Here is a 17896-nt window from a genome sequence, read left to right on the forward strand (position 1 = left end):
CTGTACTAAACTATTTTAAGTGATCACAGATAAGTAAGAAATGGAAATAGATGCAAAACTGGAAAGCAAAAGCAGGAAATCGGAAAAGTAGATTATGAGAATTTGTTTAATAACAAAAGGCTTTTTATCTTTACAGCTCCAGCTGCAGATTCTTGTTTCTGAGATTAAGAGAATAGTATCTGTGCTGAGCAGCATTTACTTAAGTCAGAACCAGCATAACAGCAGAAATTAAGATTCCATAAAATGACTTTTTGGATTAGGGTGATGTTCTTAGTTGCACAGGCTCAAGACCAATACAGATTGTGCTTGTTATCTGTGGATCCAGGAGAAACTGGTCAGTCCAGGAACAGTTGAACATTGCATTGACCGTGATAACAAGCTTCAGGCCAGTGCCCTTGGCTACAGTGGCACTGAGGCATCTGGAGCAAAGGCTGTCGCACTTTTGATTCGTTCCTATAGTGTCGACTGGGATCCCCAATTACACTGTACCTTTCAATATGGTTGACTGGTTAGTCCACATTCATCTGGGTGTGTACACTGAACAGTGCTGTTATCGTGAATGTCTGGGCAGAAGGTGAAAAACGTCTTGCCCATTATTGAAACTACATCAGAGCCAGTACAGAATGCCTTGTCTGTTGGGACATGGCCAGTCTTCTTTAAGAGGTCTGGACCAGTGCAGAGACTGGTTTTGCTGCCATTGGGAACTCAAACTTTAGACAGATAGTAGGGTCTCTTACAGAAACAGCAGGCAGAATAGGACGGAAGGCCATTATCCAGCCCGTATGCTTGCCACGATGTCTCGATCAAAGTGTGGAGAGGGCTCCAAAAGCATTTACTGAGCATATTAAGTGCAGCCCCCCCCCATGAACCATGGACCTTGCCGTTGGTGGGGAGGCTTGCGTGCCTCAGCGATACAGATGGCCGTACCATAGGTGCAACCACAACGGAGGGGTATCTGTTGAGAGGCCAGACAAATGTGTGGTTCCTGAAGAGGGGCAGCAGCCTTTTCAGTAGTTGCAGGGGCAACAGTCTGGGTGATTGACTGATCTGCCCTTGCAACATTAACCAAAACGGCCTTGCTGTGCTGGTACTGCGAACGGCTGAAAGCAAGGGGAAACTACAGCCGTAATTTTTCCCGAGGACATGCAGCTTTACTGTATGATTAAATGATGATGGCATCCTCTTGGATAAAATATTCCGGAGGTAAAATAGTCCCCCATTCGGATCTCCGGGCGGGGACTACTCAGGAGGATGTCGTTATCAGGAGGAAGAAAACTGGCGTTCTACGGATTGGAGCGTGGAATGTCAGATCCCTTAATCGGGCAGGTAGGTTAGAAAATTTAAAAAGGGAAATGGATAGGTTAAAGTTAGATATAGTGGGAATTAGTGAAGTTCGGTGGCACGAGGAACAAGACTTCTGGTCAGGTGACTACAGGGTGATAAACACAAAATCAAATAGGGGTAATGTAGGAGTAGGTTTAATAATGAATAGGAAAATAGGAATGCGGATAAGCTACTACAAACAGCATAGTGAACGCATTATTGTGGTCAAGATAGATACGAAGCCCACACCTACTACAGTAGTACAAGTTTATATGCCAACTAGCTCTGCAGATGATGAAGAAATTGAAGAAATGTACGATGAAATAAAAGAAATTGCTGAGATAGTGAAGGGAGACGAAAATTTAATAGTCATGGGTGACTGGAATTTGAGTGTAGGAAAAGGGAGAGAAGGAAACATAGTAGGTTAATATGGATTGGGGCTAAGAAATGAAAGAGGAAGCCGCCTAGTAGAATTTTGCACAGAGCACAACTTAATCATAGCTAACACTTGGTTTAAGAATCATGAAAGAAGGTTGTATACGTGGAAGAACCCTGGAGATACTAAAAGGTATCAGATAGATTATATAATGGTGAGACAGAGATTTAGGAACCAGGTTTTAAGTTGTAAGACATTTCCAGGGGCAGATGTGGACTCTGACCACAATCTATTGGTTATGACCTGTAGATTAAAACTGAAGAAACTGCAAAAATGTCGGAAATTAAGGAGATGGGACCTGGATAAACTGACTAAACCAGAGGTTGTACAGAGTTTCAGGGAGAGCATAAGGGAACAATTGACAGGATTGGGGGAAAGAAATACAGTAGAAGAAGAATGGGTAACTCTGAAGGATGAAGTAGTGGAGGCAGCAAAAGTCTCAAGAAGGTAAAAAGACGACGGGTAGTAGAAATCCATGGGTAACAGAAGAAATATTGAATTTAACTGATGAAAGGAGAAAATATAAAAATGCAGTAAATGAAGCAGGCAAGAAGGAATACAAATGTCTCAAATATGAGATCGACAGGAAGTGCGAAATGGATAAGCAGGGATGGCTAGAGGACAAATGTAAGGATGTAGAGGCTTATCTCACAAGGGGTAAGACAGATACTGCCTACAGGAAAATTAAAGACACCTTTGGAGAAAAGAGAACCACTTGTATGAATATCAAGAGCTCAGATGGAAACCCAGTTCTAAGCAAAGAAGGGAAAGCAGAAAGGTGGAAGGAGTATATGGACTGTCTATACAAGGGCGATGTGCTTGAGGACAATATTATGGAAATGGAAGAGGATGTAGATGAAGATGAAGATGAAATGGGAGATACTATACTGCGTGAAGAGTTTGACAGAGCACTGAAAGACCTGAGTCCAAACAAGGCCCCCGGAGTAGACAACATTCCATTAGAACTACTGACGGCCTTGGGAGAGCCAGACATGACAAAACTCTACCAGCTGGTGAGCAAGATGTATGAGACAGGCGAAATACCCTCAGACTTCAAGAAGAAATAATAATTCCAATCCCAAAGAAAGCAGGTGCTGACAGATGTGAAAATTACCGAACTATCAGTTTAATAAGTCACAGCTGCAAAATACTAACGTGAATTCTTTACAGACGAATGGAAAAACTGGTAGATGCGGACCTCGGGGAGGATCAGTTTGTATTCCGTCGAAATGTTGGAACATGTGAGGCAATACTGACCTTACGACTTATCTTAGAAGAAAGATTAAGAAAAGGCAAACCTACGTTTCTAGCATTTGTAGACTTGGAGAAAGCTTTTGACAATGTTGACTGAAATACTCTTTTTCAAATTCTAAAGGTGGCAGGGGTAAAATACAGGGAGTGAAAGGCTATTTACAATTTGTATAGAAACCAGATGGCCGTCATAAAAGTCGAGGGGCATGAAAGGGAAGCAGTGGTTGGGAAAGGAGTGAGACAGGGTTGTAGCCTCTCCCCGATGTTATTCAATCTGTATATTGAGCAAGCAGTAAAGGAAACAAAAGAAAAATTTGGAGTAGGTATTAAAATTCATGGAGATGAAGTAAAAACTTTGAGGTTCGCCGATGACATTGTAATTCTGTCAGAGACGGCAAAGGACTTGGAAGAGCAGTTGAACGGAATGGACAGCGTCTTGAAAGGAGGATATAAGATGATCATCAACAAAAGCAAAACGAGGATAATGGAATGTAGTCAAATTAAATCGGGTGATGCTGAGGGAATTAGATTAGGAAATGAGACACTTAAAGTAGTAAAGGAGTTTTGCTATTTAGGAAGTAAAATAACTGATGATGGTCGAAGTAGAGAGGATATAAAATGTAGACTGGCAATGGCAAGGAAAGCGTTTCTGAAGAAGAGAAATTTGTTAACATCGAATATAGATTTATGTATCAGGAAGTCGTTTCTGAAAGTATTTGTTTGGAGTGTAGCCATGTATGGAAGTGAAACATGGACGATAACTAGTTTGGACAAGAAGAGAATAGAAGCTTTCGAAATGTGGTGCTACAGAAGAATACTGAAGATAAGGTGGATAGATCACGTAACTAATGAGGAGGTATTGAATAGGATTGGGGAGAAGAGAAGTTTGTGGCACAACTTGACTAGAAGAAGGGATCAGTTGGTAGGACATGTTTTGAGGCATCAAGGGATCACAAATTTAGCGTTGGAGGGCAGCGTGGAGGGTAAAAATCGTAGAGGGAGACCGAGAGATGAGTACACTAAGCAGATTCAGAAGGATGTAGGTTGCAGTAGGTACTGGGAGATGAAGCACCTTGCACAGGATAGAGTAGAATGGAGAGCTGCATCAAACCAGTCTCAGGACTGAAGACAACAACAACAACACAACTAAGTGCAGCTAGCTACGAATTGTGGCTCATGTCAGCACCAATTATGCGTACTGCCTCTGTACAGATGCCATTCTCAATTACTATAGGCAGCAGTACTCGCACACTGGGTGGAAATGGAGCTTGCATTTTGAAGCACCATTCTCAGAACTGATTGTTATCCTCTGGTTTGCAGCCAAGTAGAAGGGTTCAACCAGAGGCTCAACCTATTCTGTGATGATCTTAGATGTAAATCCTTGACCTCCATTAGTTTTTAAGATAGAGAAATCATCCCACAGACCTGATTTATTCTATTCCAATTTCAGAGAGGAATGATTTTACACCCCACTTATTACAGAGAGCAGCAGTCATAATGGTAGAGCCGAGAAAGACAATGTTAATACATTAGAGTGTTTATTAACTGCAGAAGCATCCTTGGAAACATCCTGCACCTATTCTAAAAGCAAAGCCTCCAATCCATTTTCATGGAAACTGTAGATACAGGAAACATAATAATACAGTTAAATAGAGCAAAATTTCAGCTAATAGTAATTTTTTCACACAGTCACAACCAACTGTTACATCAAAAAGATGTACGACTCAATGTGTTAAATCAAGACTGTACAAAGTATGTGGTAGGAAAGTCCAACCAAATTTGGAAATTAGTTTCATGGTCAGAAAACTGTAGTGAAGCCTGGAATTATGTTCGAAGTGGAAGTTTGTCTTTCTGGCCTGCCTGGAAATTTGTGTTTCCAGCCTAGTGATTGTCGTCTTGTAAAATTCTGACTCGATAGTTGCTTCAGTTCCAAAACAATGAAAATAAATATATCCTGCCTATCCCAGCCCGCAACTCACTTTATGCTCACAAATGGCTGTGTCTTTACTAGACAATTTGCAAGTCGTCACTCGATGAACTGCCTTATGGATTTCAGTGTGTAGTGATTACGCCATGTCTAATTTCCAACCATTATAGTGTTGTAAAAATGTCACCTTGAGCCTCATATTGGTCCACCACATCCAGACAAACTTCCATGTGCTGTCTAAACATCTGAAGGATCATCTCATACACATATCTTGTGATGACTTAGGTTGCTGGCATTCAGCTTTTTGGCTCAGTTAATAGAGAGCAGGCAATAAGTGATCATATGGCTGTTACAGCATCACTGACTATGGGTGTGAATAGAAACGTAAAGAAAGGTAGGAAAAGATTCTTGTTTGTAAGTGCAACAAGAAAAAGATTTCACATTAGCAGAGCAGCCACCTCAAAAATTTATCACTGAGACGGAAATGGTTGTATACAATTGGACAAATTCAAGTGAGATGTATAACCCACGTTAACATGTATGTGCTAAGGAGGGGTGGGAAACACCCATCATGGTTTGCCAGCAATGTTAAAGCTGCCCCAAAGGTAAGAACAGCTACAACACAGATGTCAATGCCGCCAAAACCAGGTACATCAACAAATACTGAACCAAACCAAAATTAGTGTAATGACAGCCACATGTGAAACATGAGTGTAATGTTCACCAGATTCTAAAGGAAAGCTCTGTCTGCCGATGTGACAGAAAATTCTAAAAATTTTTGGTCTTACATTAAATCAGAACATGGATCAAAGCTATATGTTCAGACATTCAGCGACCAAAATGGCATTGAGACACAGGACGATAGACAGGTCAAAATGTAGTTCCTCCTCTCAATTGTTGCACAAATGTGAAAATGAGTGAAACTGAAGTAAGTGATAGTGGGAAAGAAGCTGATTGAACCTAATGGGATAGGCAAACAATTACACATACAGTATGCAAAAGAATTTGCTTCTCTTCTAGCAGCAGTCTACCATAGGTCATTGGAGAAGTGATGTGCTCCTAGTGATTGAAACATATGCAGGTCATTCTTGTTTTTAAAGAAGCTTGTTGAGAAAAACAAACACATCAACAAAGTGTTCAGAAATTCCCATTACAAACTTCTAGGACTTGTCGAGGAGAGTGTGTACACAATATTTTGAATAGGAACCCATTTCTGGAAAAATACCATTTCTGTGGTACAGCTGTTTGAAAGCATGTTTGATGGGTAGGTATGTAACATGGTAATCATTGTTTGGGGGGGGGGGGGGGAGGTTACATCACATCATCTGAAGTCATTTGATGCCTATCCTACTCTGTGACCTGATTCGAGCCTCATTCACATGTCTGTGAGTGTTAGAACAATGTGGTTGAGTATAAATTTGCAGAATTCATTGACCTGATCCTTCTGAGTGGCAAAGCTCACAGTAATGGAAGAGCTGCTCGTCACCTTTAACATTCTCCACAATGCCTGACTACATCGTATACCATATTCACCGTAATTAGACAACAGCTTCAAAAAACGGTTCCTTCACTGTCAGCATGTGTGACTGTGGTGCTCCAAGAAGACACTGTACACCCAAACCGGAAGAGGTCGTACTGCATCTTATTGGAGAGAACCCATCAATGGGTACATGAGCAATTTCTCTGGCTATTAATGAATGGAATAGTAAAACAAGTGATGTACTGGGTCACACCTAGCCAATTAGTTGTAAAACTACTGTGTTGCCAACATGTTTTCAAATGGTTGTAGTACAGACACAGTGCTTTCCCGGACTTCGGTTCCAATTCAAAATATCTACCCATTCCCATCCACAAGTCCTACAAGTTTGTAACGGGGAATTTCTGAACACCCTGTATATGTGTACACCTTAAACTGCTCTTCAATGTATTCTCTGCTCTGTGTACGCTGATAGAAAATTGTTGTGAAATGCAGCAACACCTTCAGAGGATTGATGCTTGTTGCAGAGATTGTCAGTTGATCACCAACATAAACAAACTTAACACTTTGCGCACAAATAGGTGGGAAGACCTATTACTGTATGACAACACAATCGTCAAGCAATAACTGGAAGTGATTAGATCCATGAATTATCTGGGGGTATGCGCATGTAGCAATTTAAGGTGGAATGACCAGGTAAATATAATTGTAAGAAAGGCAAATTATAAATGAGATTGACTGGAAGAATCCTCTACCCACAATGGAGGTATCTCTCAAAGCTGTCCTTTGATTGATGCTTTTTAGATTAGATTACATTCAGTTTTCGTTCCATAGACCCAAAAAATGAGAAGATTCTTGTGGTTGTGGAATGGGCCAGAAAGTATAACATAAAATCAAAAAAAAATCTGAATATAATACTTACTACCCTGATTATTTGTCAGAAGACCGCCGAAAAGGTGAATACAATATGGTAAACTGTAACAGCTAATATTTACAGAATTAACATGCTGTCAGAATGAAATTTTGTTATGCACTATTAATAAATTTATCGTATACAAAATACCTAATCTTGACTGTTGTGACCAAGTGTTGTCAAAATTGATATCTAACAGATAGTTTTACTTAAGCTGGCTAACAGTCTCTGTTAAGATATTCATTTATGGAGTAGAAGGTGTTGCCTATCAAAAAGTCTTTCAAACTCTATTTAAACCGTGCTTTGTCTGAAACCAAGTTTTTAATGGTTGCTGGCAATTTATTGAAAATGTGTGTTCCTGAATATTGGACCCCTTTTTGGACCAAGGTAAGTGATTTTAGGTCTCTATGCAAATTGTTCTTATTCCTAGTATTGAAACTATGTATTGAGCTATTGGTTGGAAATAGAGACGCTTTACTTGCAACAAAGTTCATTAAGGAATAAATATACTGAGAAGCAGCAATTAGAATACAAAGTTCCTTGAACAGGTTTCTACATGATGTTCTTGAATTTACACCACAAATGATTTTTATCAGATGCTTTTGTTCAACAACAAACAACTTCAGATTTGCTACAAGCAGCCAGAAAACTGCACCACAAATAAGCAAATACAGCAATGATCTAATCAAAACAGGACTGATCAAAATTAAAATTTACATAAAGCAGGAAGTAATTAAAGTCCGTGTTGCTAGCACTCAGAGTTATAGTAGTAGACTCGTGACTATGTAATGTTGGTATTTAATCTCATGTACATGCTTGTTCTACAATAAACAACCATAAAATACACTCCTGGAAATGGAAAAAAGAACACATTGACACCGGTGTGTCAGACCCACCATACTTGCTCCGGACACTGCGAGAGGGCTGTACAAGCAATGATCACACGCACGGCACAGCGGACACACCAGGAACCGCGGTGTTGGCCGTCGAATGGCGCTAGCTGCGCAGCATTTGTGCACCGCCGCCGTCAGTGTCAGCCAGTTTGCCGTGGCATACGGAGCTCCATCGCAGTCTTTAACACTGGTAGCATGCCGCGACAGCGTGGATGTGAACCGTATGTGCAGTTGACGGACTTTGAGCGAGGGCGTATAGTGGGCATGTGGGAGGCCGGGTGGACGTACCGCCGAATTGCTCAACACGTGGGGCGTGAGGTCTCCACAGTACATCGATGTTGTCGCCAGTGGTCGGCGGAAGGTGCACGTGCCCGTCGACCTGGGACCGGACCGCAGCGACGCACGGATGCACGCCAAGACCGTAGGATCCTACGCAGTGCCGTAGGGGACCGCACCGACATTTCCCAGCAAATTAGGGACACTGTTGCTCCTGGGGTATCGGCGAGGACCATTCGCAACCGTCTCCATGAAGCTGGGCTACGGTCCCGCACACCGTTAGGCTGTCTTCCGCTCACGCCCCAACATCGTGCAGCCCGCCTCCAGTGGTGTCGCGACAGGCGTGAATGGAGGGACGAATGGAGACGTGTCGTCTTCAGCGATGAGAGTCGCTTCTGCCTTGGTGCCAATGATGGTCGTATGCGTGTTTGGCGCCGTGCAGGTGAGCGCCACAATCAGGACTGCATACGACCGAAGCACACAGGGCCAACACCCGGCATCATGGTGTGGGGAGCGATCTCCTACACTGGCCGTACACCTCTGGTGATCGTCGAGGGGACACTGAATAGTGCACGGTACATCCAAATCGTCATCGAACCCATCGTTCTACCATTCCTAGACAGGCATGGGAACTTGCTGTTCCAACAGGACAATGCACGTCCGCATGTATCCCGTGCCACCCAACGTGCTCTAGAAGGTGTAAGTCAACTACCCTGGCCAGCAAGATCTCCGGATCTGTCCCCCATTGAGCATGTTTGGGACTGGATGAAGCGTCGTCTCACACGGTCTGCACGTCCAGCACGAACGCTGGTCCAACTGAGGCGCCAGGTGGAAATGGCATGGCAAGCCGTTCCACAGGACAACATCCAGCATCTCTACGATCGTCTCCATGGGAGAATAGCAGCCTGCATTGCTGCGAAAGGTGGATATACACTGTACTAGTGCCGACATTGTGCATGCTCTGTTGTCTGTGTCTATGTGCCTGTGGTTCTGTCAGTGTGATCATGTGATGTATCTGACCCCAGGAATGTGTCAATAAAGTTTACCCTTCCTGGGACAATGAATTCACGGTGTTCTTATTTCAATTTCCAGGAGTGTACATTTCTGGATGCATTTTTGATGAGTCGTTTCCCTCTAGCTACATACCTATTTTGATCCTGGATATTATGAGATTATTATCACTTACAATAATATCAATGGTACTACATAAAATAACTATTTTTTAATCGACTAAATGTCAACAATTAGAAGTTTTAATATGATAAACCTTCTAATATAAAAATTAGCCAAATTGAGCTATTGATTCCCCATAGTTACAAGGTTACATTTTGAAAGAAATTACATTTGTATGTAATTTTACATTTTCTGATAGGGTGATGTCTTACTTTGCCTGCTTTGTGTCTCTCAAGTAAAATGTTACTACTTAAATTATGTGTGCTATGAAGACCTCAATTTTTCGGTTACAAAGCAAAAAAAGTAAGATAAGCTTTCTAGTGTGCACTCATGGACATTGTAATGAGAATTGTGATAACTGATATCATCATCATTAGGAAATAGCTTATTAAATTAGACTAGTATTGTCAGTGGACCTCATCTGCGATAGCAAATGTCATGTATCTTGAAGTGTCAAATGCTGCATTGTAACTACATGTATTCTTGAAATAGTTCTTTGATTTCTCTCTAATTATTCAATCATTTGAGGGGAATCTCTCCTACACTGCATTGAAAAATAAATTCTGTGTTAATGGTGGTGGTGAATTAACTTTTCCCTTACACCATTGTATTGCGTCAAGTAACCTCAGACATGAAATGATTTGCATTAAAAAATCTGATCTGGAAATTGATCAAACTGCAACTACAGTTCTCAAAATTATTTGGAGTTATGTTCAGTGCACCTTTAAATGTATCTTTCAGAACAACAGAACTTTTGCTATCAACATCTGCATTATACCAATTACTTACTCTACACAAAATCTTTTGTCTCTCTAGCTCCTTACCTTTCAGTCTGACCCATTAACATTCTTCTCTGAGGCACGCCTAAAACAAAGTATTGGGAGTTTCATTTCTTTTACATAGCAGCTCTTATTGTCTTTTTGCATATTCACTGGCTAATACAACTGTCGCCAGAGTCCAGTGAAACTGGCATATGTGTTTCAAGCCATTAGGAAAGAAGTATACTCTTTTATTAAGGCTTCATGGTCAGTTCTTCTGTGACATGGCAATTTGCTTATGGTTTCTTACCTATCGGATTCTACACTGAAGATCAAAATCAGAAAAATATGGACACAGTTTTCAAACGGCAGGAAAGGACCATAAGAATAAAAACTAAAAAATAAGTAGTCAACTCATTGTAAAAAAAAACTGGGTATTCATACTGCACCAAGTGAGTACATCTACCAATCTGCTGTGCATACCAGGATAAACATTACTACAGTCCGATTAAAATCACTTGACAGTTGACATCTATCACTCGATGCTACAGTGCTGCCATATTGGCTGCTGCTCAGTTACAGGCGACACATGTACACTGTGGGTCACTCCACAAGTGCTGTTCATGTAATACAGAGCAATGGTGAAGGCCGTTACCATCAGGTATGGCGGGAATGCAAGACAGTCTGATTTTAAGTGACCAATGATTGATCTGCGCCAGATGACATGTTTTACAGCCCTGAATTTATGCTCATGTCCTAACCTAATCACAACCTTGTGAAGTGCAATGTATCCAAGAAAACACTGGTCAACAACCTGCAGCAGAACTGTTTATCACACCCGCTTTGTTCATGATGATTAAAGCTGAGCTCTACGAGCAAACTCAAGACAAAAAAATTCTGTTTCAGCTCTAAAAGTGAACTGTAACTTCTTACTTTCATCATTTACCTGAAACTCTCCTCACACTGGCAACACGAGCTGACATGATACCAAATGATGACATGTCCTGATAAAAAAAATCAGTATGATGTTGAAAATGATGTAAAGAAGATTACAAATCAAAAAATGCATTTAAACCAAATAAATGAAAATAATAATAATCAGAGTCTTTTTGATGAAGATATACAAATTTAAAAAATTATTTCTTGTGACGAGGTTTGGACCGACGACCTTCTGCATATCAGAATTCTCCCTTAATCACTGCTCCATGGTGTCTCTCCATGTTATAGTGTTATATTCACTCCTCTGTACAACCAGTTGCAATGATGTTTTGCTGTTTTCAAAGAAGTTTGGTCTATTGCAATGTCTCTGGCAGTAACAATCTAATATGTAACACCGAATCATGTCTTATGTGAAAGGCTCCAGTAGTGTTTTGCTAGTGCTGTGTATGCAATGTATATTTTGTTCCCATCATTTTGTGTGTGCTGTTTTTGGTGTGATTATCACGCCTTATGAAATGTGAAATGAAGGCCCCAGACCTAGGATTCTGGCTCCAAGCAAATCAAGAAAAAAAAAAGTCAGACCAGGAATTACAAGTGGACTGACAATTGTTTGCGGCAGTTTGGCAATGGTGAACAGTTTAGGTGTGATGATGTGTGCTCTGATTGGAAGAAGGCAGCTCCAACCTGTGAAGTGTTAACTATCAAATTGTGAAGCATCAACTATCACTAATAGTTCTACATGTAATAATGGAGCAAGAGCCGTTTTTGTACTTACATTTACCAAGCAAAACAAACAAAAAACATTTAAACAGCAGCATGTACCTGAGTCGGGATGTGAGTACCAGCATGGTATTTACTTAGTTGCATGTGTATAACCACCTACAAATGACACCAAGGGTGGCCAGCTCACCAGCCCGTATCATTGATCTGATGCAGATTCAATCTGTGACAAGCATGAATCCCAAGGGTAGCATGCTAAAGTGCTCAGCTATCCAGATGGCTCATATCTCGTGCAAATTGTGTAAGAACAAAATAATGTTGTACAACTGGGACCAACAGAATGAGATAAAGCAGTTGTTAAGGTACTGACTTCATATTTAGAACCATATAATTTACTCTGTCTGGACACCCAGGTTTAGATTCACTGCAGTTTCCCAAAAACACTTCAGGCAAATGACAGGATGTTTCCTTCAACGTCACAGTTGAGTAACCGTTCTATCCTCATAATGTTATACATTCTGTGTGTCTGTATAACTGAGTGATTTATTTTCGTTCTATTATGATGAAATCTATATCATTATTAGATGTTCCCTAGGTGGGGGGAGGGGGAAGCAGCACTAGAGTGAATGGCCCAAATTACTGGACAATTTTTTCATAGCAATATGAAGAGCATCACTGGTTCTTACATGCATTAGGAATACATTTTACATATCTCATTTCATTTGATGCTTGTGTGTGCACTGTGTTTTGTATTGTAAATGGTGAATTTTCTTTGCAATTTAAGTTTCATTTTGGTGCTCTTCTCCCATTTATGTTTTATTGCTGCAGCATTATTCTGCAGTAGTGAGCTAAAGTAAAATTTTTTGTTAGAGTATCAGTCATTATCAGTTAAAATTACAAAAATTTAATTGGAAACTAGAACAATGAAAAAATCTTGGAATTCTAAAAAATTCCCAGTTTTCTTCCAGATGAAAAAATTTCTGGGTTTCTCCCAGATTTTCCTGATTGTCCAAGGGTGCATATACACAGCAGTTGCAAGAAGCATGGGGTATTAAACAAAGGGCAGAGAGGAAATCCCTATCATAACCAAAACTTCCTACAAATTAAAACTGTGTACCGGACCGAGACCCAAACTCAGAACCTTTGCCTATTGTGGGAAAATGTTCTCTGCCAACTGCACTACTAGGCATGACTTACTACTTGCCCCCCTCCCCAGCTTCCCTTCTACCAGTACATCAGTGCTACACCGTTTAGAGTTCGGTACACAATTTTTAACTGTCAAAGTTTCAAACCAGCACACACTCTGCTGCTGAGTGAAATATTCATTTGGGATCTATGATACGTGTTAATCACTTAGCATGAAGCAGAGGAAGAAACAGTGGTAAGCTGTTGCTTTGCATTCAGTTTTTCTTGGGGACTGATGGAGGATGATGATCAAAAGAAATGTTTTAAGTGCTTGTGAAAGAATGTTCACAATGGTCAATCATATTCAAACGGTTCAGATGGGTTATGCCAACACTGAAGGAGGACCACCCTTAAGGACAGTTCCCATCAATATGAAGTTCACCTGTCATTTGAGAGCATGTTACTGTGCTATGGAAACAAGCAGAGAAAACCTACTTTGTGCCATACAACCTACACTACACAAAAATGCTGGCTTGTTTATATCTACAATTCAAACTATACTACAAGATCCACCATAATGCGATGAAGCTTTGTTCTTCACAGATGCCATTCTTCCTTGTGGAAGAGATGATTTTGCAACAGAAAAAGAATATGTCCCAGTGTGCAAAACTACAAGACACAATCAGGACAAAATTGTGGTAATGATCAATACAGAGTGTCAAGAGAAGGAATATTTGTCACTGAATCGGAGCTGCAAAATATTTGGGTGCTTAGACAGTTTACAAATCTTAAATCTATTGTGGAATCCAGATACTGTTTACATGAGAAACGATACACTGAATCAGAATTGACACTAACACTGCTGCAATACATGAAAAATGGGAAATATTACAGCCATGTAACAAACTAACTCCGTATGTTTATTTTCAAAAGAACACGAATTCACACAATAAACAGAATAGTGTGCTTTACCACATATAGAAGGTAAAGTACGTACCCCATTATAACCAGCAATGTTGCTGAAGTATCTCAACTGGCATACTCTACTTTCTAAATAGGTATCACCATCCGCAGTTTTCTTCTTTGTTCTGTAAAATAAATGAAAAGTTAAATTTGGTATGACGTATATTCTGATGCAAAATAATTTTCATAACATGCAAAATAATTTTCATCAAATGCAACCAGAATGCTGAAAATCTGGCTCAATAAGCTAGAGGATGCAGTGAAATGTGATTAGTTGAAAACACTAAGAAATGTTTCTGCACATTAAGACATGTTCTCAGCCAAACAAAGATGAAAACTGAATAGTCACAAAGGTAGCAGCAGATTTCCACAAATGTAAGAAGAAAGAATGCAAGCTTCTGTAACTAGTGCTCCCTGCAGCTACCACAAGAGAGAACAGAAATGGACAGCATGAAAACTGACAATGGAGTGCAAAAAGAGACACCTGAACGCTGTGAAACTGGGAAATAAGAAGACCCAAGGCCAATGTGGGGGGGGGGGGGGGGGCATACATATGAGAAAAATGCGAAGAAGTAAGAGAGGTATGAAGAGTCAAGGCCAATAGAGGGGAGGTATACACATGAGAAAAACGCGAAGAAGTAAGAGAGAGATGAAAAACAATGAGAAGGGTCCAAAATCAAGTACATGCTTGCAACAAGTTCTAACTGACTATATTTTGAATATGACATTACATCGAAATGCTCGAATCTTATTCCCCACACACACACACACACACACACACACACACACACACACACACACACACACCATTACAGATCACCTATCCAACATAAGAAATGAGATTTCAACGAGACAGAAACACAGCCGTACAATGATTGCAATGCTTATAAACTTAACTTTCCTGAACAATTACAGCTGTGCCAAACGGAATGTCAGAACCTACACTGTAGTAATTGAGAAGAGGCTCCGTGTTTGTATTGTATGAAAGACATCAATAAAGTTTCACTTTTTCTAAGGATGTACGAGTCCAATATGAACCAACAGTCATGCATTTAATGTTGGAGCATATTCTATTGTTAACATCAGTGCCATCATTCTATTTGCCTATACAGAACCCAGCAGTGCTTCACAGCTGCTAACTATATGTAACAATCGAATATATATCCTAACTGTCAAGACACAAACTTTATCTCCTGATTGCAATATGAAGGTATGGAACTCATAATAAATTGTCTACAATATAACCAAAAAGGAATCCTTTGTTTGGTTTTTTTACTGCTTTCAGATTTTTGTAAATTTCTTGTATGCAATACAATTGCGAAATGTCAAATATACATGTTTCATTTTTTGGATACTGTGTGGTCGGAGTGTGAACTGGTTTTCTGAACTACTTTTTCATGAAAGGACAACATACCTTTGTCCATGTGAAAAACATACAAACCATAAATCAATTTCAAAGTATCTGAACGGCTGACATTGAGCATTCTTTATTTTTACTGCAAATGAAACTGAATGGATACATCAGTTGGGATCATTGGTATACAGGGTATGAGAGAGACCTCTCCAGCTGCTGGATCTGTGAGGATAGTAGCTTTAATGACATTATTTCACATAGTTTTAATTTGTGAACATGTAGAATTACAAAGCTTCCGATGATCCAGATTGCATGGTATTATTCTAAACATAAGCCAATAAACCATAAATGCAACTCTACTAATATACAGGTTCTCTGTTAAAACCAACGAGGAGGAGGAAAACAAACAGTACATTGTTATGTACATAATTTTTGTTTAAAGTTGTATATACAGAGAAACTATATGTACAGGAGAAACATTATATATGGGAGAAATGTTTTGCATAAGGGTTTACATGTCCTGCTAATCATAGTTAAAACTGATTGTGGGACAGAGAATGAAATGGCACCTTTCACAATACAGCACCACTCAGCAATTTCTTTCTCACAGTTGGTTTTAACATAAAACTTGTACACTGTTGCATAAAAAATATATACCCTATGTCTATCCAAATGCTTATTGGAGTATCATGTAAAAACATGAAGTAAATTGTTCAAGAAATTTTCGAGATTTTTACTAACAACATTTTCCTTTATATATCTATACAGATATAAATTGAAGTCCTGTGTCATTGCTTTCTGTCTGTATGCTCATGCTATTCTCAGGAACTACTTTAGGGATTTTGATCTGGTTTTGACTAATGGACTGATTTATGAGTAATGTAAGTGTGTATAATTCTGAAGTATTTTGTGGAATTTGGCTGAATTATGAGGACTTAAAAGTCCCCGGTCACTGTGAAAACAAAACCAGTGCCATCTAGCATCACAGCTGAAACAGCTCAAAGGAGCAATGAAGCTTGACAAAAACCAGTGTTGGGTATGGTGACCTAATGGTAAAGTGTGTGCCTGGATAGCAACAGGTCGCAAGATCGATTCTGGTTAGACCACAAAAAAATTTTAGTCAGCCTTGTAACCTAGCATCATCTGTCAATGGTGCTAAGATTCATGGATTCCACATTAAACAACTTGTCCCTCTTCCCTGCTTGAATAACCAATTAGGAACACAGAAGTTGCCAAAGTAATGTCCAAATGAAACACTTCTTGCACCAAACCATTGGGCCACATAAAATTGTTATTACGAGAAGCTACATATATACTTTCCTTCCAAACATATAAATAAAAGTCGCCAGTCATATTTCTCTGTATGTATAGGAAGGCTAATCTCAGGAAATATTGTAGGGATTTTGATACTTGTACCAGAATAGCATTGGAGTCTACTAGTTATCACAAGGCACTATTGTTATCTGTTCCATATTCCACTAGTGTTTGGAGTGGTGTCTTATCACAGCCAGTATAAGATACAAAGCAGGACAGCAACTTCCCCATTGATAAATGTATAGTTGTGGTGCCTTTAATGCCTGGCTCACATTGTCGAGGGTAGGCTCACATTGTCGAGGGTATTGTGGTATGTTATATTAAAGTGATGATATTCAGTTGACATATGTTGTTATTTGAATTTATATCACAGCTTTACATGCTGGCCCTTAAACAAAATTACTGTTGTGCCAGACAAGTCATCTGGGTACGTTATAATAATAGTTATTACGTGACTATGAATTACTACTCATCTGCAATACTGACCTGCACTATTATCCAAATCAGGAACTGGAAAATATAAATTGAAAACATTAACATTCTCTGTAAACTGAGATCAATTCTTTCCAACATACCACAGCTGTGATATCTATCTTTACAGGGCAGCAGTAAGCATTGCATAGAAGGGGTAAGTGATTCAAAAGCAATGAAAATAGTGTCATATTTGACATTCTGTTGTCAGTAAAGTGATCTCTTTTTTGAATTTAACAATAAAACTTCACGAGGATGCCATTTGGACCCTTTTCTGTAAGTTTCAAGGCTCATATACTTTAAATAGGTAAGATGCAGACTGCAGTTTCAGCATTGTTGAATTTACCATAAAGCGACATTTTTCGGCTTCAGTAGCAGTTCCAAGATAGGCAAAATGTTCAGCATGTACCAGTACATTGTTGGCTAAAATTTATTCCACTCTACTGTTACTAACTCTTAATTGCACAATAAAATCATCTGGTGATTGCAAGGCAACTGCTTGCAGACCTAACAGCTGTCATAGAAATCGCTATTTCCCAACAAGCTAAGCTGTAAAATAAGGCTAACAGCAGTTGTTCTCCAT

At 39.7% G+C, this 17896-nt stretch overlaps 1 protein-coding gene across 3 annotated transcripts in view; it reads right to left on the reverse strand.

Moving 5' to 3' along the window:
- The window catches only part of LOC126334148 (cleavage and polyadenylation specificity factor subunit 1), a 382681-nt gene that overhangs the window by 82257 nt on the left and 282528 nt on the right, over positions 1 to 17896 (reverse strand). For all 3 annotated transcript variants that reach the window (XM_049996806.1, XM_049996803.1, XM_049996805.1), the window contains exon 16: positions 14209 to 14299. In XM_049996806.1, coding sequence (XP_049852763.1) covers positions 14209 to 14299 — 91 coding nt within the window. The remainder of the gene's footprint in view (positions 1 to 14208; positions 14300 to 17896) is intronic.

The sequence above is a fragment of the Schistocerca gregaria genome, chromosome 2 (assembly GCF_023897955.1).
Source record: "Schistocerca gregaria isolate iqSchGreg1 chromosome 2, iqSchGreg1.2, whole genome shotgun sequence".
Taxonomy (NCBI): domain Eukaryota; kingdom Metazoa; phylum Arthropoda; class Insecta; order Orthoptera; family Acrididae; genus Schistocerca; species Schistocerca gregaria.